Source organism: Perca flavescens, chromosome 1, assembly GCF_004354835.1.
Source record: "Perca flavescens isolate YP-PL-M2 chromosome 1, PFLA_1.0, whole genome shotgun sequence".
NCBI classification, from domain to species: domain Eukaryota; kingdom Metazoa; phylum Chordata; class Actinopteri; order Perciformes; family Percidae; genus Perca; species Perca flavescens.
In genome coordinates, this window is record NC_041331.1 from 13,687,235 (window position 1) to 13,712,454 (window position 25,220).

Sequence of the window (25,220 nt, forward strand, 5' to 3'; positions counted from 1 at the left end):
ATGAGCTCAAGTATGATTAATGTAATCCTACCCTTTAGTAAACAACATTCATTAACCAATTCACGGAAGATAAATGGAACCAGGATTTGGTTTATCCCTTCTAATTGGACAAACCCAGCCAACAAAAGCTCCCTATTTATCAAAGTTAAATCCCTAAAACAAGGTCACTGACATCTGTGTTGGAGCTAGAAATACAAAGTTAAAGATAGGAAGTATAAAAGAGGAGAAGTCAGGAATAAGAGTGAGACGATACATCTCATTTGAATAGTAAGAGAAATGTGAAAATGACTTACCACTCACTTATTTCACTCTCTACTCTCTCTCTCTCCCGGCTGTCCCTCTTCTTTCCTCAGTGTATGATAAAAGTTCCTTCCCAAGTCCCTCTCCACAGACTCCCTCTCTCTTTCTCGCTCTCTCTGTCTCTCTCCGTCTCTCTCTCTCTCTCTCTCTCTCTCTCTCTCTCTCTCTCTCTCTCTCTCTCTCTCTTCCTCTCTCAACATGGATGCACATGTGACTGTCACTGGCCAGCTGAAATACAGCAAAAGGCCGACATCTACTGGTGAGTAAAGGCATGGCACTGAATATAATGTCATCCTTTGCAGAGCTGTTGGCAGGCTCACTGACAATTTACAAAAGTAATTTACAGGCTAATTTGCTCTGGTTCAGTGGGCGTTTTAAAAACAGAATCTGATGAATATACACAGGCCATCTGGATCTGGCCATCCACAGACCGTTTGGTGGTTAATAAGCAACTTATTTTCCGTTAAACTAATCAAAAGTAATATTTTCATCATTAAGTCATCTTATTTTCACAGTTCACCAGAGGTTTGTCAATCTGCCTTTGTCAGTTAGATTCAATTTTAATGTGAATAATAATTAATTAAATAGGTGAGCCCCTTTTGGCATTATTGTGTTTGACCATATTATTATTATTATTAAAGTGTATTTAGATAGGGACAGATAAAAAAAACAGATAAGCTTAAACAGTCATCTGATGTATGTATCATATAGTGTTTTTAGCTGAAGCTAATTCACGACACTTGTCCCTAGTAGGGCTAGGCTTTTGGTTAAAAATAAAAATACAGATTAACATTATTAAAAATAGCCTCTTATTCCTGAGTTTGGAATGGAAGACAGCCATCTCCTCTTGGCACTGGTTTGTGGGAAAAAAAAAAGTATTGGACATGTTTTTACATATTTGTGTGTGTACTGTCAATTACTTGTTTTCTTAACGTTTACATAATGTTTGTTATACTTGAGGATACAGCCCAAAGGTCACACAGTCATGTTTCACTGCAAAGAATAAAGTTCTTGTTTTTGTTTCTTGTAGAAAGAAGAACACAACTAAGATATGCAGCCATGGTTGCAGCTCTGTGATGCTGTATGCAATGGTTGGAAACATGGCTGGATTACTGAACTGGCCTAGGCCCAGGGGCCCCTAAGCCAGAGCCTCTGCATGAAGTTGCTGTTATTAACTTTGGATTTCTTGTCACATTGTCAAAGGGTTTAATGTCAATAACAGAGCCTCAAAAAAACGGAAGGAATAGCCTTAACATTCACTTTTAAGTTGTTACAAAGAAATCATCATGATACATTAAAGGTTCCATGGCATGGCAAACATTTTTAAGTTACGATGTTAAATGAAAATGTCACTTTATGAGGTTTTTTAACATTAATATGGTTTTCCCCCAGCCTGCCTATGGTACCCCAGTGGCTAGAAATGGCGATAGGTGTAAACCGAGCCCTGGGTATCCTGCTCTGCCTTTGAGAAAATGAAAGCTCAGATGGGCCGATCTGGAATATTCCCTTTATAATGTCATAAGGAGCAAGGTAACCTCCCCTTTCTCTGTCTTGCCCGCCCAGAGAATTTGGCCCACCCATGAGAGAGAGAGACATCATGGCTTTCAAATGAGCGAAGTGGCAGTTGGTCAAGGCCACACCCCCACCCTCCACCTTGCCCCCCCTCTCTCTTCCTCAATAGCTACAGACACAGAAATGGCACATACTAGGTAAGTTAATTGTGGGACTGGCTCTAGTGGCTGTAATTCTGCACCAAGGCTGAATTTCGGGAAAGAGACTTCAGATACAGTATTAGGGGACCACTAAGGTCTATATAAAAGCATCCAAAGAGCACCATGTCATGGGACCTTTAAAAGTGAGTTATTATCCCCTCAGTTGATCTATGGGACTATAGAGTGGCTGAGTATTCTATGCCAGTGGTACCCAAACTTTTCCATATAGATGGATTCATAGTGAAAATAAATGATTCCCCTTTTTGTTGGGGACCCCCTGGAACCCCTATCAAGGACCCCTGGAACCACTGCTCTATGCAATACAGGCCCTTCAACTCTGAATAAGCTTTGGCCTGCTAGTGGCACCAGAGGAAAGCTCAGAGGATCACCAAAGCCAGTAGGATGCATTCTCTAGGGGCCATGAACATCTGCAGTGCATCCAGTTTTCACAGCAATCCACCCAGCAGCCTTGTTGTTAATGAGTCTGAACCAAAGTTGTGAACCGACACACAAACTGACAGACATCCCTTAAGCCATGCCTGTAGTGTGGCTAAAATATTTGACTTGTTTTTATTGTTTAAACAAAGATACAGGTGAGTAAATGTGTGATAGTTTCCTCTTTTGCTCAGTAGCACACAGCTGTAGGACATGGCTGGGTGAGTCTGGGTTTTATAGTGCCAAAAATCTCAAATAAATGGTATAGTGAGGAAAATAAGTATTTGAACACCTTGCTATTTTGCAAGTTCTCCTACTTGGAAATCATGGAGGGGTCTGAAATGTCATTGTAGGTGCATGTCCACTGTGAGAGACATAATCAAAAAAAAAAATCCATAAATCACAATATATGATTTTTTAACTATTTATTTGTATGATACAGCTGCAAATAAGTATTTGAACACCTGTCTATCAGCTAGAATTCTGACCCTCAAAGACCTGTTAGTCTGCCTTTAAAATGTCCACCTCCACTCCATTTATTATCCTAAATTAGATGCACCTGTTTGAGGTCATTAGCTGCATAAAGAAACCTGTACACCCCATACAATCAGTAAGAATCCAACTACTAACATGGCCAAGACCAAAGAGCTGTCCAAAGACACTAGAGACAAAATTGTACACCTCCACAAGGCTGGAAAGGGCTACGGGGAAATTGCCAAGCAGCTTGGTGAAAAAAGGTCCACTGTTGGAGCAATCATGACTGTCAATCTCCCTCGGACTGGGGCTCCATGCAAGGTCTCACCTCGTGGGGTCTCAATGATTCTAAGAAAGGTGAGAAATCAGCCCAGAACTACACGGGAGGAGCTGGTCAATGACCTGAAAAGAGCTGGGACCACCGTTTCCAAGGTTACTGTTGGTAATACACTAAGACGTCATGGTTTGAAATCATGCATGGCACGGAAGGTTCCCCTGCTTAAACCAGCACATGTCAAGGCCCGTCTTAAGTTTGCCAATGACCATTTGGATGATCCAGAGGAGTCATGGGAGAAAGTCATGTGGTCAGAAGAGACCGAAATAGAACTTTTGGTCATAATTCCACTAACTGTGTTTGGAGGAAGAAGAATGATGAGTACCATCCCAAGAACACCATCCCTACTGTGAAGCATGGGGGTGGTAGCATCATGCTTTGGGGGTGTTTTTCTGCACATGGGACAGGGCGACTGCACTGTATTAAGGAGAGGATGACCGGGGCCATGTATTGTGAGATTTTGGGGAACAACCTCCTTCCCTCAGTTAGAGCATTGAAGATGGGTCGAGGCTGGGTCTTCCAACATGACAATGACCCGAAGCACACAGCCAGGATAACCAAGGAGTGGCTCTGTAAGAAGCATATCAAGGTTCTGGTGTGGCCTAGCCAGTCTCCAGACCTAAACCCAATAGAGAATCTTTGGAGGTAGCTCAAACTCCGTGTTTCTCAGCGACAGCCCAGAAACCTGACTGATCTAGAGAAGATCTGTGTGGAGGAGTGGGCCAAAATCCCTCCTGCAGTGTGTGCAAACCTGGTGAAAAACTACAGGAAACGTTTGACCTCTGTACTTGCAAACAAAGGCTACTGTAACATTGATTTTCTCAGGTGTTCAAATACTTATTTGCAGCTGTATCATACAAATAGTTAAAAAATCATACATTGTGATTTCTGGATTTTTTTTTTAGATTATGTCTCTCACAGTGGACATGCACCTACGATGACAATTTCAGACTCCTCCATGATTTCTAAGTGGGAGAACTTGTAAAATAGCAGGGTGTTCAAATACTTATTTTCCTCACTGTATATTGGTTTTAGATATTGGTTCAGACTTTTGATTTTGTCACCGTTTTACGGTACAATCTAAAACCTATACTGAGCTTTTCATTATAAATACTAATGGGATCAAATTAATGGATTTAGTTTTTTTATTTTAAGGATTGCGTGATCTTTTGATCTTGTGATATTAAGAATTAACTTAGTATGTTGATACATACAAGGAGTCAGACTCCCGTTTTCACTAGCCTTTCATTATACTCATACATACATACTGCAGACGACAAAATTACAAGGCAATACTAGATACGCTTAACAAATACTTACTTAAGCAAAAGTACAAAAGTACATGTATTGGCATCAAAATATCCTTAAAGTACCAAAAGTCATAGTACTAATTATGCAGAATGGCCCATTTCAGAATCATAAAAATATGTATAGCGTATAATAAATCAAAATATAAATGTAGTTAAAAGTACAATATTTCTCTTTGAAATGTAGTGAAACAGAAAGATTGAAAATACCATAAAATGGAAATACTCAAGTAAAGTACAAGTATTGTAATTGTATTTAAGTACAGTACTTGAGTAAATGCAGTTACTTTCCACCGCTGAAGTGCGATGTTCCTGAATTGCAGCTTTTTCACAGGAATTGAATTAATTTGACCTTAAGTCCTCCTACTGTGTGTACATCAAACAATATCATAGACCACAAAACCAAGAATAAACGCAGGCCTAGACCTCTACAACCTTAACATTACAAACCTGACATACTGGAAAAAAGAAGTGCAAACTGCAAACAGAGAAACGGAGAAGAGATCACAGTGTACCCTTATTGCACTAATGGATGCTTTTGTTTATTTTAGCTTCGGGGTGGAAATTATTTGTCGAAGAAAGGTTTTCATGAAAAAATACGATGCTCTTTGAAATTACCCATGCAATAATCAAGGTCTTTATTTAATTACTAATGACAACTTTGAGAAATTGTTAAATATGTATATGTCAATAAAGCAGACCTACAAGGTTGGTAATAGAGCAAGTGACAGTACCATTCATTATGCTGTAAAAGCCTGAGGTGTGAATTATTGTTTTTTTAATACAGGCACAATACACTGAAAGGTGAGCAAGGCAATTACAGCTAATGGTTTCTTAAATTAAATTGTTGATGATTGCAAATAAGAGTCATGTTCAAGTAGCTGTTACTGGAGCACACGAAGATATATCAGGAACAGGTTCCTCAGAACAGTAATCAAAATCACATAATGTAATGGTTAAAATGCTGAGCAGACTCTGTACTCTTTGTGTAATTAAATATATATTACACTTTTCATGTCCTATTCTGTGTTTCATCAATTAATTTAAATGTTATTGCATACCCCACTAACACAGAACATTTAGGGAACGTTGGGGAACGTTAGTTTTTGGTTCTCTAAAGGTTAGTTCGAACCAAACCAAAAACTAACGTTTAGGGAACGTTCCCTCAGGGTTATAATGTTCCCTAAACGTTAGGGGAACCAACCAACTGAAACGTTCTCCTGTGGTTGCACTGTTACCTCCACACAACGTTCCCGTTTGGTTGTTTTTGGTTGTTCTGGGTGCGGTTTTGAAATGTTTATTTAAACCAGCTCCATTTACGTTTTTGAAGTAGCATATAAAAGGTTTTCAGTCACTTGATTTAGATTCACTCAAAAATGATTGGTCTCATAAAATCTAAGTAAGATAAACAACACAGCAAGATAATATATTTATTTTTAGGCTGAGCAGGAAAAAGGTTCAAGAGAACTCACATTATTTGCCAATAAACTTTATTGTACCAATACTTTTCAGAGAGGTGACTCAACAATAAAGGCCTTACTTTTACTTCTGTAACAGTTTGAATGCAGGACAAATGCAGGACTTGTACTTGTTATGCAGTACTTTTATACCATGTTGTTACTACGTTTGCTCAAGTAAAAGATCTCTAGACATCTTCCACCACTGGTTAACTCTTACTGTAGTCATGACTTGAGAGACTATGAGATATGCAGTGGTGGAATGTAAGTACATATTAGTATTAGTACTAGTATGGTACTTAGGCACAATTTTGAGGTACTTTACTTGAGTATTTCCATTTTATGTTTATACTTCCACTCCACTACATTTTTTCCTAACTTTAGCTACTAGCTACTTTACAGATTATTATTAAAACAAAATATACTACCAATAAATTATGATATATTAATATGGATTAAGCCATCTGGCAGTATTCTACATAAATATATTAAAGGTCCCATGGCATGAAAATTTACCCTTTATGAGGTTTTTTATCATTAATATGAGTTGCCTATGGTCCCCCAGTAGCCCAATTCACTGTTGGTTTATCGGCACATTCGACGCTGACATTGCATATCATCTTGTCATATCTTTTTACAAGAAATATTGATTATAGAACTTAAACCCAAAGTATAAATAAACCCATTGAGCAGTATCTGATATACTGCTGAATGGCCCAGTTGATTAATTGAGCTGAGACCATAGGCGTAAATCTAATCATTAAAAAACTTGCTGTGTATTATAAATAATGAAAAAATATATAATTAAAATAATTGTGTAAGTAGTAAAACAATATAAACAGGACAAAAAATGTGTTTTAAGTAAAAAAAAAAAACATCTCAAGCATTACCTCACAGTGGTTTGGTCCGGTTAAGAGTGGCAGCGCTGGCCAGGTGGTAAAAAGAGAACAAAGTTTGAATCACTTCAGTAACTTAAGGTTAGCGGTTGTGCAACTCCAGTACCTAGTAGACAAGGCTATTTTATTCACTTAAAAATTCGGGTTAAGTGATTATTTTTTACTGTGTCCTTAATAAATTAGTCATGACAAAAGATTTTTCCATGAATCCTCTCTGTTAGCGGTTATAATGTTGCATAGCTTGTTTGGTAGCTTGTTGGATAGCTAGCTAGTTAGTTAACGTTAGCTTGCTTGCTAATTCCACCCAACATGCTTTTATTGGTTACAGAAAATGCTAGATAGTTAGCTTGCTTGCTAGGGGGTTCAGTTCTCAGTTTAGCATAATCTGTATTAGAGAAAAGAATCACTTCATCCGGTGTTTAAAGTGAATAAAATCACTTGCCAGCCTTCTTACTGGAGTTCCACAACTACAAATAACCTGTACAAGTAGCTACAAGTACAAAATTGCTTTTGCTTTTGAGAAATTTCATGTTTATTGCCCCCCAACTGTTAGATGAAATTTACGCCCATGGCTGAGACATACATGGGTGTTGCGCTCATGGATGTATTGCGCTGGAAAGAAGAAGAAAAGTAGTCTAAGCAATATATTGCGAGGTAACATTAACGCAAAACTTATTGCACATTAACGCAAAAGTAGTCCCCAAAATTTCTCGCCGTCCTCTTTTTTTTTTCCTACAGACGAGAGAGAGCAAAGTTACTAGGCTACTCAATACTGCACGAGCTCCTGGAAGTCTTCTCTTCTCTGTAGGGCTGGGTGTATCGATCTAAATATCGATAGTATCGATGCCAAGATGAGTATTAGTATCGGATCGATACTGTCGTGATGAGATCGATACTTTTGTTGCAGTTTCTCTCCGAGTTCATGCGAGCACAGCATCTCTCCAAGTCTGTGCTCTGTGTGCAAACAGCGCACCTCTCTCTCTTTCTCTCTCTCTCTCTCTCTCTCTCTCTCTCTCTCTGCCCCCACCCCTTCCCTGCTCTGCCAGAGGCAGAGAGCGGAGAGTCAGAACAGTTATATTCATATTTATACATTGTGGCTTTTGTTTACTTATTTTGCACAACTGACTATTTTTCACAGATATCTGTGTAATGGAAGGTATTTTTGGTTGTGTTGTTGACTTTGTTATATTTATATTTTGTTACTGTATATTATTTTATTATTTTATACCATTACATTGTTTTATATTGTTCTAGTTAGTAAATAAAAACATTTACATTTGCCTGTGTTTTATCATAATCATAATTAACTAACTAAATGCAAAAATCACAAAATTATTCAATGATCGTGAGTTACAAGTAAAAAGTATCAGAATCGGTATTGGTATCGGCGATACTAGCCCTGTATTTACTTGGTATCGGATCGATACCAATATTCCCAGCATCGCCCACCCCTACTTCTCTGTCCAGAGCGCGCTCCCGCTGACTCCTTTCTTGCTTTGCGCGCTCCCGTCTCTCTGACATTCCGCCTGCTCTCACGTGTTTTCTGTGTATAAAAGGGTCCCAGTCTCTCATCATGTCCACTGTGTCACCAGACAAACGGCGAAAAATGGAGTCAGCGCTGAACCAGCTGAAGAAACACACTGTGGTGGTGGCAGACACCGGGGATTTTAACGGTAAAAAAAGCCCCTGCTTTTAAACTAATGCTAATGTTAGCTGGTTAGCATGCTAACTAACTAGCCAAGAAGGATGCAGCTTTAAAGTGATTGACCGCCATGTCAAAGTATGAGCCTCAAATGTTAGGATAGTCTGATTTAGTTTAGACCGATAGGCTTATGTTAGCTATCTTACTGTGGCTAACCAATTCCTAGCAGGTTTTTACGATAGTTTACTTGATAACTACTGAAGTTGACAATCTGATAATCCGATTAACGTTAACGTTACTTGTTATTAACGTTACCCTCCCTAGCATACTACGTTAACGTTACTAATTTACGTGACGTCTTTTGTTTATTCAATTAAGAATGCACATATTTTGTTTACATTAGCCTTTAAACAACCTCAGAATTGACTTGACTTGAAACTAGCTACAGCTTGTAGCTACGTGGTGAAAATATAGATGATGTGGTGTCGAAACTAACTGCTGTGCACCCTGAGTTAACAGGCAAGAGGGTGTTGAAAGTGTTCTTCCTGGTTTGTCCCTTTCATGTCATAAAGGTAAATGGGTAAAGGCCATGTTTCTCAATGGCTCAGAATGAGGAAATTTGTGCGGTAATGCAATTGCATTGTGACGAAAACCCGATAGTTCCTCATCCAGACGTTGCAGACTCAGGATGACATGACAAAACTGGTTTGTGTGACAGCCAGGCCTGGTTCTGGAAAGCTGATAGTATTCCACACCAGGAGCGGTGGCTGTTTGCATATACTCTTTAATGTTAGTATGTCTTTTGTTAAATTGCACACTTACTCTACTGTTGCTTTACTGTTACCTTTTTCTAATGAAGGAGGAGTCTGTTAAGGCATGCATGAATTTAGTGCAGTCCAATAGTGCTGTAATTATGTGATTTAATAAATTGGTGGACAACCAAATTGGCAACAGTTTTGTTACAATAAGTGGTCGTTTTTTGTTTTTAAGTTAAGCAAAAATACCATTCTTTGATTTTTAGCTTCTCAAAAGCAAGTATTTGATATATAGTATTTGAATATTTTGTTTTTCTCAGATTTTTATATTTAAGTTTGATATCTTAAGGTTTTATATTTTTTCAGACAAAACCTGAAGCAGCATTGCATAATATTCCTGTTTTTTTGCAATTTGGCATAGAAGCCAGCTAATATTACTTACTAGTCCAACAGCAAGATGGCCAGCTAGCCATCTGTCTTGCAGCCTTTTTATTTCGCAAAGCTTTCGCCAGTTGGTTGCAGCACGTCAACTCCAATACAACACTGCAAACTGAGCAGAGTAATTACAACTTGCCAGCAAGTGGCAAATACTTTTTCACATAACAATGTCCTGCACGTCGACAGTGTCTGCCGATGAGCGATTTAATCAAATCATCTCTCAAAATTTGTGAATACCTCTGTCAGCACAGTCATTAAAAAAACCCAGTTGTGATCAGAAGAGTGGTTACTGAAGATTTACACAGCCATTGGCTTCTTTCTTTTTTCTAAGTATTGCATGAATGTTCTACGATTTCTCAGGTTTCACTGGGTGTAAGTGTAGACCTGTCAAAGTCAAGCAGCATCACGTCTTTCACATAAGAAATGCAAGAACTTGGTCAAACATGGTGTAACACCACACTCTTTCTTCACTTATGTAAGTTGGTGGAGGGGAGAGAGATTCTGTAGAATAGCTTGAAAGTTAATAAAGGGGGCTGAGCGGGCACAAGGCTGCTTGGGTAACTAATTAGCCTACACCGTTATTGATTTAAAGAAGACCTTTTTATTTGTAGAATATTCTTCATGTGATAAAGAATAGTTCCCTACTGCTTTTGGCAGATGAAAGGCTTATGTGCACTATAATATCGATTAAGGCAGTAATCTGACTGTGGTATTAGCCTACATTTGTTTTAGTCAATAGTGGTTATTGGAAATATGAAGTTTGATTTCATTTGGTGATTGCATTTCTAGTATTTCGATGCACCACCATGCTCAGAGGATGATTTGTGTAGAAAGCTTTTAGCATTCAAATTGAAATTACATTCATCAATGTGAAACGAAGTTTGCCTTATTTTGTGGCTAATAGCATGTTTCCCCACATGCTTTTACGCATCCCTCTGGACATTTACCTGATGCTCCAACAAACTACCAAATCCTGCGACTGCAAAACAAAATTGAAGATGCACCTGTACCGTAATCCGGTAATGTGCATGTAAATGTAGTTTGTGCACATTCATGTTCAACTTATAAATTACAAAAAGGCATTCTCTACTACACATTTTAAAAATGCAGAAAGCTTTCTATTATAACCTCAGGCTATATATTTGCCCAGTTGATGATGTGTATTGTCAGTGGACATATATTTGGGTTAGTTATTAAAGGGGGAGTTTCTCTGGGAGACAGACAGACCCTATGTTTTTGGAATACTGCTGGAATCAGCACTCTAACTGTGTAGAGTCTTCTTCAACTGTTGGTCACGAGTATCCAGTCCAAACCCACTGAGCACCAGAAGGATCCACTTTTTTTTTTTTTTTTTTTTTTTTTAAGGGGGGGTGGTAATTGGCTCCAGAACAGGGGTAGGCTTTGTTCTTAGGCTGAAGAGCTGGCAGCAACATCAACTGGACTCTGCAGCAACAATCGAATGCTGACCTAAAACCACTGCTTCATGAAAAGGCCGCTCATGCATATCGTTTGTAGAGTTCTGCAGGTTATGGAATTATACTTTACCGGCAATGCGGACCTTGTGACATTTTGATATATCTATCGGCTTCTTCTGACTCTGTCTGAATAGGTATTTACAGAGCCATGTATTAGGGAGAGTTTGGCCAACTCAAATCATGAATATGCTATCTTGAAATAAATTGCTTATTTTCACCATAAACAGGCATATACAGGTTATTTCCAATATTTGTCAATATGTAAAAGGCCCTTACGGAAATATTCCAGTGTGTATTTACCTTCTGTATCGTAAAAGGGCCTCTTAAAAAATGCCCATTGTAGTGAGTGACCACATCGCCTACAGCATACGGGTAAAAAGTGTTTTGGTCAGGTGTAAATCGCGGTAGGACAGGACCATAACGTTATCACGCTAGCAATAATAACTTGGTGTTAACCAAGCCAAAGTTATGTATTAATATTTGGTGATCTAAATCAACATAAATGACATGCCTGCGTGGTCACAGTATTTTACATCTGAGTTACAGATGACAATTTAAGTCAGACTAGCAAGATCACAAGCATTTTGGTTCATGGAGTGCTAGCGAAAAAGCTAACTAGTATAAGGCATGACTAACTTCAAACTTCATTCTTTTCTAAAGCAGTGTTAGAACTTTTTTTACAGCATGGTACACATTAACGATGGTATTACTATATTTGTCCATTGTAATTTGTTATAAGTCGAAGAGAGAAATTTACATTTACCTGACAAAATAATGAACAGCTCCCATACTTTTCGTCTTTTTGGTTCACGGGGGAACTTGTGAAATTTTTTGCCGCTTCCCTGTCTTTCATTGCAGCCAAACGTGCAACAGTTGAGCATTTTTTTCAGTGATTTATGTCTTTTTATTTATTTTTTTTAATTACATTTGTCCACTATTGTCAATGGGAATCAGTTGAATGTTGGTATCCAACATGTAGTCCACGATACACGTGACCACCTCAAAACCAATCGCATAACTGGATAGCTCTGGACATTCTATTCCCTAATTGGCCAAACTCTCTCTAATATACAGCTCTGGGTTTTTAGAGAATGGTACAGCAGTATTTCCATACAGTAGATGGCACCATTTTCTATCTGACAACAGCAGTGTATTGTAGATTCAACTTGTTAAATGTTGTCCCTATTGACACCTTTTTTTTTTTGGGAGGTTTTGAATAGACTAACAGCCAGTGATGTATTAATGAATGCTAATAATACAAACAGACTAATAATATAAGGGAAACGGTTGAGTTGTAATAAATCCCAAATGTTGAATGCACTCTTTGTCCTTTACCCTTCCCCTTTATGTTTTTGCTTATTAAATGTATTATAGAGCAGTTATTGAATGTTGGTATGTATGTATGTATGTATGTATAAAAAAAAATACATATCATAATACATAAATGATCCCATGTATAACATATTTGATATTTATAGGACTGTGATGAACCAGGTTTTGTGTGTTAACAACTTTCCTCCTGTCTTCCCGTCCTGCAGCCATTGAAGAGTACAAGCCACAAGATGCCACTACTAACCCTTCTCTTATCCTGGCTGCTGCCAAGATGCCTGCCTACCAGCACCTGTTGGATCAGGCCATTAAATACGGCATCGCCAAAGGCGGGTGAGATGTTGCTCACAAATGAGAGCTAAACCTAAACCCCTTTTTTTTTTTTTTTTTTTTAAATTAAACCATTCTTTTACCTGTTGAATTACCCCAGGGACCTAAATATAAACAGCCCTGAAGTAGAAGTAATTTGCTAAAGAAAGGGAAGATTGTTTTGTGGTGTTTGCAGATGTTGCACAGTACATGATTCCTTTTGTGCAAGGTGTTGACAAAGTTCCTTAATTTACAGCAGGCAGTTAACTGTAATGTATTAGTATGATTCCTTTTTTTTTTTTTTTTTTTTTTTTTTTTTTTTAAAAGAATATGGTTAAACATATAAAAACATTTACCATTCCGTGTTAGTGGTTTGCGACTTTGCACACTACTAGTTGCATATATTAACTACACAACCATTGGCTGGAGGCTACACGTCCTAAACACCTTGCATCTTTCACATCTGGTTGTGATAATGTTATAGGTATTGTCCGTGATAAATGAACAATAAAATTAAAAGAAATCCCTGTTTCACTTTAACTCTGACATTAAGTTACCCGGCTTCATAATAATTACGTTCTCTGTCCAGAACTGAAGAGGAGCAGGTAGCCAACACAATGGACAAGCTGTTTGTGAGTTTCGGGCTAGAGATCCTCAAGAAGGTCCCAGGCAGAGTCTCTACTGAGGTGGATGCCAGGTAGGTGCAAACAACATATCAAGTAGAGGTGGCCCGATACCATTTTTTTTGCTTCCCGATACCTGAACTTGAGTATCGGCCAATACCGAGTACCGATCCGATACCAGTGTGTCATATATTTTATTATGTTTTAACTACTGTATACTACTATCCCTGTATGGATGTGATATGATTTCTACCTTTTTGTTGTCGATCTGGTTCAGGTTAAACTCTTTGTGAAACATGAACTAACACAAACCATTAATGCCACAGAACTTTCTTTTAATATCCAGTCCAAAAAGAACCTAAAACTATAAAGTAGATTTTCTTTAGGGCTTTATTACGTGGTATCGGATCGGTGCATAAACTCCAGTACTTCCCGATACCAGCGTTTTAGGCAGTATCGGAGCCGATACTGGAACATCTCTAATATTAAGGTGCCAACTATGACAGGAAACTTCTTACAATGAATGTTCACCGTCTTTTCAAAATAACCCGTATACTGAGAGAAGCTTAACCCATGTGCAGACAACTGATATTCCGAGACCATGTTGTTGGTTATGTCATCACTCTTAATGTAAAACACTTAAACAGGTAATCCTTCTACAATATTTTTGTCTGTTATACAGTCACACAATTTACTTCAAAGCTCACACAACATTCTGGTTCATGCCTCTAACTTAAAGGTGGCGTCTGCGATTATTGAGAAATATATTGTTTATTTTGAACTCAACACCCAAACAAATACACCCATCCCGTCAGTGCTCCTTTTTGAACCGTCCCTCTCCCTCCCGCTGCCTTTCTCTTATACATCCATGGCATTTCCCCCCCCTGTCCTGTGCACGCCGCGGCTCTTGCTGTTTGACCAAAAGAATCAAACCACACCCCTGCGATTACCGGACAAGCTGCTCTTCTGGCTGAGCCACCACTGCCCGAATACGTTATTCAAATTATTCTTAAATGGAACAAAATATTTGTGTCTCAAGATGGAATGCAGCTAAATGTTTAAATGCGTAACGGCTGTGTTCTTCATCTTTATCCTACAGGCTATCTTTCGATAAAGATGAAATGGTCGCCAAGGCCCTGAGGTTCATCGCTCTGTACAAAGAAGCAGGCATTGACAAGGAGCGTGTGCTCATCAAGCTGTCATCCACATGGGAAGGAATCCAGGCTGGCAGGTGAGCATATAATGTTAGAGCTGCTCGCCTACCATTAATCATGTCGGTCTCAGTTGCATCTTTCTCTCCCTCCCTTTTGCCATCTCTTTACTTTCCATACTATATATGAATAAAAACACCCTAAACAATACTTAAGGACAATTCCGGAGTAAAACGAATGTTTACTTGCGGGAGCCATCTTGGAAACCAGTCATAACTAGTCGAAAAACGAGCGCCGTGCAAATAAGTCTGAGATTCCCATACGGTCTATGGAGATTCCATGTTGCACGGCGTTCGACTAGTCATGGCTGGTTCCCAAGATGGCTCCCGCAAGTAAACAGGAACGCAACGGTCTTTATAATCTATCTTTTTTTTTTTAATAAACCATCTGTACACTTACAATGTTGTCAATGCTTCGGTTCACATTTAGGGACCCTCATTATGCTAACGTTATGGTGTGGTGATATTTCGAGCCTTTTTAGTGGTATTAAATAACGATTTAATTTGAGTGTCCCTATGCCCCAAATACTAGCATTGTAAGCTAACCAGCGGTCGTCAAAGCTCCAAACTCATTCGATTAGCATGAAAACATGTCCCAGAGAGCGACAGAGTAGGTACACATCAGTTAATAACCTAGGTTTGTTTTGCGCCGGAATTGTCCTTTAACATAATACACCATTGCTTAGACATGAATAAACTAAAAAGGAATCCAAACAACTTTCAATAAATGAATCCACTGTGAAAATAATGTTGCAACCCTCATCAAATCATATTGTAGTTTTCTACCATATTACGCTAATTTCAGTTAGCAGGCAGGGAGTAAAGGCAGTATTTTAATTTGTCGGCATTTGCTTATCACCTCGATTCAACATTTCTTTGAGGAAACCTTGTGCAGTAAATGTTTTCTTTTAATAAAAAAAAAAAGACTGACTTTCTTAGGTTTTGGAGGGAGGGGGGGAAGGAATGTGACGCCTGACTGAAGAGCTGATGAGCCGTCAACTCTACAAAGACAGTCAAAGAATTCAGGCACATCACCGAAGAGTATCTGAGCGACGTGAAGGGAAGGAATTGTGACAATATATTATATACCATATAATGTGACCTGAACAAACTCATGGATTTCTGAGTGAAACGTGCATTTACCTGTCGACACATCAATGTCACTGTGATACCTGGGTCTTTCAGACGGATACAAAAACCACCAAATCTACCTAGACTGCGACCTGTATTTCTGTTAACCGGACTCAACATATTTTAACCCGTGCAAAATGATAAGACTGACGTTTCTCTCAACCAAAAAAGACTGCACCCTGAGATTAGAGTATTGTCTCATATTTGTATACTATGTGGCTTCATTTCCCACCTATTTTTTTTTTTTTTTTTTTTTTTTTAAAGGAGGTTCTGGTTAAAATGGGAAGCAGGGGAAGAATGCAGGTTTATATCTAGACATGTATTTTGTTTTGTTTTTTTTGTACAGGGAACTTGAGGAGAAGCACGGCGTTCACTGCAACATGACCCTGCTGTTCTCTTTTGCTCAGGCTGTGGCCTGTGCAGAAGGAAAGGTAACACTTATATCACCCTTCGTTGGACGCATCCTCGACTGGCACAAGGAGAATACAGGCCGCACAAGCTACGAGCCCCACGAAGACCCAGGTAACGAGGGCCATCCTTATGAAACGTTTATTAAATTGGGGACAATAAGTATAAGTGGAAATTAGTCCGTAAGTAGCAGCGTAAGACAAGGTATTACAAGCAAGTTACTTGTCCTTCCTAAAGTCCACAACCATCTTCACTGTCTTTAGAGTGGGGATCATTTGATTTAGTTACTTTTTCAGTACAAACTATGGCTGTTTTCTTAAAACGACAAGTTCAAACTAACTAGTTTGTTCAAATTCATTTGGATGCAACCAATGTATATGCAACAACAATGTATAGCGTAATTCGTGAGTCTGAGAGACCCTTGAGCTGTGACTGTCGCATGAGCATGTGTGGCAAGCGATGACAGACTTTTGGTCCTGTTATAAAACCTCACAAAGGTCATCACATTTTCAAACCGCTGTGCCCAAGATGCAGCTTCTTTTTTTTTTTTTTTTTTTTTTTTTTTTTTTTTTTTTTTTTTTTGATGCACACGTTTCATGTGTAATCTTGCAACCCAGTGCTTCTTTATACCAAATGAGGATTGGCGGAAATATACGGTCCTGATCAAGTGAAGTTAACGATTTTTATTTTTAATGGAGTTATGTCAACTTTGCACATCGGCATCAACCCTCCTGTCACATGCTGCGTGACAGTATGCATCACTCAAATTAATACTTAGACTGCAGATAGGACGCATACCTGGCCCTTACATAAGTTAGTCAGCTAAAGGGGAAGGAGGTAATGTATGGCACAGTACATGATGGCACTGTGCTTGGAAGGCTGTAAATCTACTCTAATGGCAGCAATCGCACAGGACCAGCAGGAGCAGATGTGTGCACAACCGGGCAATCTAATGTGATTAATGCTGGGGGGGGCAATGGATTCAAGCAGAGAACAGCAAAATTAGAGAAGAACTTGGAAACAACTCACCTACTTTTTCCACCACTCCCCCCAAAAGTCGTTTAACAAAACGAAAAGGAGGCCCCACAGAATTAAAACGACATGTCCTTAAACATCCTTCTGTTTCAACTTTGATTAGGCTGGGTTTAACTTAAATGGAACTACTAGTCAAGTCTGGCATGCTTAACATTTCATGCATTTAGGCTTCAAATTTGTCTCCCCTTTCCCTAGGTGTGCTGAGTGTGACCAAGATTTACAACTACTACAAGAAGTTTGGCTACAGCACTGTGGTGATGGGCGCCTCCTTCAGAAACACGGGGGAAGTGAAAGCCCTGGCAGGCTGTGATCTGCTCACCATCTCCCCTGGGCTGCTAGCAGAGCTCAGCCAGGACCACAGCACTGTCACAGAGATGCTCAATGTAGAGAAAGGTACGGTTCTCTGCTCCAAAGGCTGCCTTCCTGCAAAATACTGTCTGCTTCTTTTACAGCATAGAAAAAGCCTTCAATACTGCCTAAAATGTTGGTATCAGTGAGTGTGCGAGTCAATGGCGAAAATACTGGCTTTAGCATTGTTGTACGAGAAGAAAGTCTTTCAACTTAGCAAGTTTCCTCAATATCTGACGTTTCATGGTCATTTTCTGATTGATTTCTCTTTTCAGTTTCGAGGGATCTTGCTAATTTTAGGTCACCACTGTTAATATTGTTACTGCACTATTTCAAATTTTAAATGTCTTATTTTACTAAATTGGCTGCACAGTTTTTTTTTTTATTTATTTATAGATTTATTTATCTGTTTTACAGGAAAAATGGTATTGGAAGGTCTCTTATTAGAAGTATAAAAAGGAAAATTATTATTATTACAGAATAAACCCAGATGATTGCAGTCTGGTTTTTGGCATTAAATAATAATTGAATACTACACGAGCAATATTTAAAATGTATACAATTTGGAAATAAAATGTACAACTGATTCAACAGATAAAGTTAATGTGCAAGTTTAACATGAAAACATGTCCCAGAGAACGTTGGACTCGGTACACATGTTATATATTAACGCCTAGGTTCATTTTGCACCAGAATTGTCCTTTTTAAAATGTCTCCTCCTACGGTCTACAATACATGTTGTACATGGCGTCGTTTTTGAAGGGCTGTTCTGAAGAGCCCTGATGTTCCCAGTTGTCGCCATAGTTGTCATTGGGGCGGTACAGAGAGGAGATGGGTTGGAACATCAGATGACATTGACTATATCCATATAGACCTAAACACATTAAACTTTTGGTGTAGATGTTTAACATTACCAGCCCTGCTGCGGTATATTTACACATGCTATAGTAACTGTTGTTACTTAAGGAAAGAATAAGATCATTAGGTTTGTTTAACCAACAAAGAGTCGGGCAAGAAAGCACATATTATGAAGGCCATTGTTTAGAGGTTTTTATATCCCCTCTAAAATAATATGATATTAAAGAAGTATTTTACGGTTACTGGAAAGAGGGCCTTTTTAATTAAACTCTGCTGTCTATGCAGTAGAATGATGTAAACACTTTTGAAATTGGCTGGTGCTACATGAAAAGCTGAGCTATTCCACATAAGAGGTAGAAAACCTACTACCAGAATGCACTATGTCAGATAAAAAATATTTGCCGCACAAGGACTAGTTTGACTGGGATTTCCTTATTAATGTTTTTTATTTAATATAAAACTGACACAATCTATCCCTCGTTTACGTCTGCGGTGCGCGATCACGGAAAGCTTGTATCATGTGGATGTGCCGACAGTTTTGTTGTCATTGCTTAGAAATTCCTCATGGAGGAGACAGAAACTACGGACTACAGCTTTAACGAAAGTATTTTCTGAACATTACAAGAGCAGTGGTTGACTGAGTTTCCTAAAGGCAAAATCTGAGTGGAAATCTATAAACCTGCTTTTTTTTTTTTTTTTTTTTTTTTTTTGAAGATTTATTTTTATTTATGGTTTTGTTTTTTGCAGCCAAGGCCTGTGATCTGGAGAAGATCCACCTAGATGAGAAGGATTTCCGCTGGCAGCACAACGAGGACCGCATGGCCGTGGAGAAACTGTCTGACGGCATCCGCAAGTTCGCTGCTGACGCCATCAAGCTGGAGACCATGATCAAAGTAAGTTTTTTTTTTTTTTTTTTTTTTTTTTTTTTGGTTTGTTTTTTACTAAATGACACTGTTTTCTTGTTGCTAGTATAGAGATTATTAAATGTATGCCAGATGTTTTGACAAGCTGTGTTTTCTGACTCTGCCTGTTTTTTTATTTTTTTTGTTTTGTTTTTTCTTTTTCACAGGAGAAAATTCTCAATGTTAAAAACGGCCAGTAATGAACAGATTTGGCATCTCCGGCGGCATCGACAGGAAATATAAGGAGTTATCGGGCTGCCTTCCTTTTTTCTTCTTCAAACTACCTGAAAGAAGGTCCAGAGCACTAGGCCTTCCCTCTCCTAATCTGACCAAACTCCAGGGACCCTTCTCCTGAACGGACACCTTTCCTCTCTTTAGTCAGGGATTAACTCTCGTCTGTCTTCTGACCAAACATACATGGTGATTGATGCTAATGTTGGTGTGGAGTTGATGTGAAATAGTCTTAATATTTACCAGAAATTTGACCAGAAGGGGGAAAAAAAAAACGTTTAATGTCTTAATTAGTTTTGGTATTGCTGAGTAATATCATGTGACTGCTGGAAAGGACCATGGGCACTTTTTGGCAGGAAAGGACTACAATTGTCAACACCATTTGGATGGGGGTTGAGGGTAGAACTTGATAAAGACCATTGTACCATCATTCCTCAGAATATAATCTTTTGCTTTTTCAATGAATAAAAATCTCCGTCAATCCCTTTTTGTTTTTGTTATACTGTTTCTGTCTTTGTTGACAGATTTGTGGTTTCCACAGGTGTCCGACACAAAAGAAACACTACAAGGCATTTTGACTGGAAGTTACGTCATTCGAGGTAAACTGGTGTTCTCAGTTTCACTATGCCCTCCTCTTGAGGCGTAACTTTTATGCATCTTTTGCCGTCTCTGGTCTAGCCAGTTCAACTCCATTCTGCCTGAATTCGGCTGAGCTCCACCTTCATCAGTCTTGTACAAGAGCTCATTTACTGAAAACTCCATACAAAACCTGTCTATTAGGTGGGACTTTAAAGCTTTGGAAAGGAAGTGTGGCTTAAGGTAATTAAGGATTTATTTCACTTCCGTATACAATGTTTTCTTTTGTTTGCTATGGTCCGTATGTTATTCCATGAATGCTGTGGAGATTTGAGTCAACCACATTTCATAGTTTAAGCCACGAAGATGGCAGAATTGGTCTGTTTGTATGATTTGGGTTTTGGATATTAGGTTTCAGTACGCGCGTTTTACACCCCTACATTGGGTAATGTTACCAAACATTTTAAGCACATTATTAGTGGTCTTATGTAGACATACTTGTAATAATGCACATAACTTAAAGTAAATCAACTTTCCTGTCCTGGTCCACCAAATGTAATAAAGCAAGATTTCAAGTTTAAAATAAATAAAAGTGATTGTACGACGGAAACTTTAATAGAACTAGTGCTGATTTTTTTATTTTATTATGAAAACAAATCAAAATGGTGTGTGTTTAAAGCTGCTAAAAGCTTAGGGTGTTGAACAATGTATAATAAGTCCAGCTAGTGTTTTAACTTGCGGTGAATAAAAACAATCCTTTAAACATTTTGTTGAACGCTCGGCATACCTGACAGTCAGCCATGTTTCTTGTGTCGGCTCCAGTTTTGAACCGGTTTTCAAAATCGTGTGTGTCCGTGTGTGTGTAAAACATTGGACCATTTTACCCTTTAACTTATACTGTACGGAGTGATCCTACTGCCTCAACTTTAGTGATTTAGATGTTGACCAATCAGGTCAACATCTAAATCACTAAAGTTGGTTTGAAGTATAATACTATTGAATGTGTACATTTGCAGATAATATTCAGACACCACACATCTTATTACATGGAAACAGGGCCAGATTTACATAAGATCAGGGCCAGATTAACCCGGGTGAAAATATACAATGTGCCCATGTTATCAGCCTTATCTAATGTAAACAAAGAAACAATAGAAATGTCAAAACCTACTGGGCTTATTTTCTATAAATTTGAAAATGGACGAAATGTTTCTTGCTGGCCCTGGAGAAAGTGAAACTTTCTTTTTTGCCCCTGATTGGTTCAGAGCTCCATAGTAACAGCCCCTTTTGTGCTTGATCAAGGCATGTAATTTAACCTTAAATAATTATAATGTAACCCTTTACTTGACAACTTGACATTAACCAGGATGACCTTACCAGAGAATGTCTTTGTCGTGACAACTTGACATACTGTCATCCTGTTTAATGTCAAGTTGTCTTAATAAGGACACTCCAAAGAAATTTAATGTCAAGTTGTCATGACAAATACATCTTCTGGTAATGCCTTCCTGTCTAGCTGATCCACAACGTGTTTTCGTTCAGAGCCAGCGTCACGTGACTGAAACCATCTGAAACGGAGAAGGAGATCAGCGAGAGCCGCTTGTCACTGCCCCAGCAAATTTTAAAGCCTGCACTGCACTTTAATGGCGGATCATACTTTTGCCAAAAAAGCAAAAATTGGAAGACATGTTGTCATAGCTTCTTGGTACTGTACATAACGGCTACCGTAGTTACAACCCGCATTTGAAAAAGCGAGGCGCATTCGTTTGAATGCAAAATACAATTTCACCGCTAGATGGGAGAAATTCCTACACAATGTACCTTTAACGCTTCTTTTCAGTACCATGTATAAACACCACTAACACCAACTTATTACCAGTTTTACATTTTTGGAATTCATGGTCAATAAACCTCATTTATGGGAAATTATACCTAATTCTTGAGTTAAAAAAGCAGAAATTATGATTTATTTAGACTCATATTAAATGAAGGATAACTACCGAAGAGTATATGTCAACGTTCAGTCCGGTTTTGAAACTTTTTTTTTTCTTTTTCAAATGCAATTTCTTTTAATAAAACACCCAAAAGTCAATGAAAGTTAGAAATCCTATCTTTTGTTGTACTTGCGAAGCATGATGTGTAGAAATCATCCCTGTTATTTTTGAGTAATTAAAATGAGGTAGTTAAAAGGAAACCCATATTTCTGATATAGACATTTTGAAATATGGGTCAAATTTGACCCGAAAACAACACAAGGGTTAAGCATCACGTAACCTCAGTTCAGCTTGGCATGGCAGTCTTTTCCAGGTGCGTGTTCGCCGTAATGTCCAATCATAAATGTCTTATTTAACGAGGCGGTCCACACCTCATCATTTCATTATGCAAACTCTAATCCCCACACTGCTCCTCAACACTCCTGCACTACCTACTGCTGTGCAATGTAATTCCCTTTACACCCCCAGCGTCCTCCAGCATTTAGTGATCATATGTCGTTTGTGAATGTTTCTTTAAATGCTTGTTAATGAAACAAGAGTTGCACAGCCACTAATGGGGACTTCTGTCAGGAACATCCTAGAGATGGTTGATTAAGAGTTTAAGACAAGGCGAGTTTACTTCTATAGCACATTTCAGCAACAAGGCAATTCAAAGTATTTTACATGAAACATCAAAAAGACAATAAAATCAATCAAAAACTGTCTGTCATTAAAGAGAATAGACAATAAAAACTAGCTAAAAAAAGAATAAGAAAGGTATAAAATACAAGAATAAAAGTTGTATTAGTTAATGGAATGGTCCTGCATATGAAAAAACTGAAGGAACAGTGAAATGTTGACATTTACAACACAAAACCAACAAATCTAGAACGTTGTTTTTTTTTTTTTTTTGCTTAATCCTCCACTGACTATATATACTGTATATATAAATAGAGGGAGAGCCAAGCTTTTAATAAAGATTTAGGACTGAACCACAATATGCTGTGTTTATGCTTGTGATTTTCCTAAATTATGTAAAGAAACGCGAAAATAAAAGCTAAAATCAATGTCTGTCTATCACACACAAGCCCACATACATAAACTCTAACTGTGTCTGTCTTTTGCATACTTTTCTTAATTTAATTTTGTTCCGGTGTGTCGGAACTTGCTTCACTAGTGAAAATATCTTGAAAAATAATATGATAGCGTAGTTTAGCCTACCACAATAGTCATTTAATAGTCATGTTTCCTCTCATTCATCAGGGTGGCTCACGTACATGCAGTGCAACTCCCTACACCTTGCTCCTTCTCCAACATTGGCATGTAGTTTTACGTAAATTTTGAATGCTTTTTTTGTATTGTGTGTTCGGGCTCTTGTGGATACATATGTTGAAATAACTTGTTTAAACCTTGTGACTGTTCTGACTGAAATAATGACACGATCTTTCAGTTAATATATATCTTATATCTAATCCTAATGATGCTTAATTATTAGTCACATTGTTCTGCAAAATAATACATCAATACATCTTAACTACTACTGTGGTGAGTTTTGATGTTTGGGTCCCTTTACCAAATTATTTTGACCCTTCGAACTTACGTTCGAACATACATCAGGCATCAAATGCCACAAAAATCCAGGGTTTTTATTTGTAAGTTTGACAAATAATTCCACGAGCTTAAAAAAATGCCCTTGAAATGGAAGGAAACACGGCCACAATGCCTTTCTATGATGGAGACACTCGTGGAGCAATCTCCTTCATTTAGGTATTGCGATGCAACACTAATTCCGAAACCCTATTTGTGTCTGTTTACTACTTTTTTTGTCGTGTTTGTTCTTTTGTGTCTACCTCTGGTTAATAACTTGTTGGGTACGCCCGGCTTCACGAATGAAAACTTTAAAAAATATAATAATAACATTATCATTAGATACAGTACAGGCCAAAAGTTTGGACACACCTTCTCATTCAATGTGTTTCCTTTTTATTTTCATGAGTATTTACATTGTAGATTTTCACTGAAGGCATCAAAACTATGAATGAACACATTAATGTAATATGTCAAGTGTAATTATGTACTACTGAAAACATGTCTTATATTTTTAGATTCTTCAAAGTAGCCACCCTTTGCTTTTTTATTAATAAGGGAAAAGATTCCACTAATTAACCCTGACAAAGCACACCTGTGAAGTGAAAACCATTTCAGGTGACTACCTCATGAAGCTCATTGAGAGAACACCAAGGGTTTGCAGAGTTATCAAAAAAAGCAAAGGGTGGCTACTTTGAGGAATCTAAAATATAAGACAAGTTTTCAGTTATTTCACACTTTTTTGTTAAGTACATAATTCCACATGTGTTCGTTCATAGTTTTGATGCCTTCAGTGAGAATCTACAATGTAAATAGTCATGAAAATAAAGGAAACACATTGAATGAGAAGGTATGTCCAAACTTTTGGCCTGTACTGTATGATATTAAGCATCATGTAACCTTAGTTCAGCTTGACACGGCAGTCTTTTCCAGTTGCATGTGCAAAGTACAACTTTGCAACTTTAACATCCTATAATGAGCCTGAGGCTGCTTAACCTTTCTGTCTGTATTTCCCGAAGGTTTAGACTTCCTGTCTGACTGAGGAGCTGAGATGCTAGATACATTCAATCTGGGCCTCCTGTTGCTGAGCCTGACTCTGGTCCTGTTAGGCCCTGCCTGCCAAGCCTCTTCTCTGGGACTGACAGTCCACGTTGTGCCCCTGGACATCGATGGAGGGAATACGGTGGGCAATGTTTTTCTTTTCCCCAAAACTAATTTTTGTTACAGTGTCTTCAAGTCCAAACTCTTTGGCACTAGATAGCCCTTATTACACTCAGATTTCTATTATTTTATTGAGGCTTTTGTGCCATCTGAGGTGACGTAAACTAATACAAACCATTTCTCTATTGTAAAGATGTAAAAATGATTTAAAGTTATCATTTTATAACCTCAACATTATGTTATTTGCATCTAGAAATACAAAGTTTTAAACTATGTTTTGAAACCATCCATACTAGGAACTTGTTGGGTATTTC

At 38.2% G+C, this 25,220-nt stretch overlaps 2 protein-coding genes across 3 annotated transcripts in view; one reads left to right on the forward strand and one right to left on the reverse strand.

The window, feature by feature from the left end:
* The window catches only part of tspan4a (tetraspanin 4a), a 158,061-nt gene extending 157,645 nt beyond the window's left edge, over positions 1–416 (reverse strand). Inside the window, exon 1 of one of the 2 annotated variants that reach the window (XM_028578139.1) lies at positions 301–416. The gene's annotated coding sequence lies outside the window, so the exon portion shown is untranslated. Of the gene's footprint in view, positions 1–293 lie in introns of both variants that reach the window. The other variant, XM_028578131.1, reaches the window with a different exon arrangement.
* A 7,970-nt stretch (positions 417–8,386) lies between these two features.
* taldo1 (transaldolase 1) lies at positions 8,387–20,095 on the forward strand. Its single transcript, XM_028584942.1, has 8 exons — positions 8,387–8,588; positions 12,764–12,887; positions 13,453–13,560; positions 14,586–14,717; positions 16,174–16,349; positions 17,466–17,663; positions 19,224–19,369; positions 19,546–20,095. The coding sequence occupies exons 1-8, from the start codon at positions 8,489–8,491 to the stop codon at positions 19,576–19,578; spliced, it is 1,017 nt and encodes a 338-aa protein (XP_028440743.1). The 5' UTR covers positions 8,387–8,488; the 3' UTR covers positions 19,579–20,095.
* The last annotated feature ends 5,125 nt before the right edge of the window (positions 20,096–25,220 follow it).

What these genes read in the sequence shown, in the direction of transcription:
- taldo1 (XM_028584942.1), top strand. Translation starts at nt 8,489, where the DNA reads ATGTCCACTGTGTCACCAGACAAACGGCGAAAAATGGAGTCAGCGCTG. An exon ending in GAAGGAATCCAGGCTGGCAG is followed by an intron (nt 14,718 to 16,173) that starts GTGAGCATATAA and finishes TTTTTTGTACAG; the next exon opens with GGAACTTGAGGAGAAGCACG. An exon ending in AGCTGGAGACCATGATCAAA is followed by an intron (nt 19,370 to 19,545) that starts GTAAGTTTTTTT and finishes TCTTTTTCACAG; the next exon opens with GAGAAAATTCTCAATGTTAA.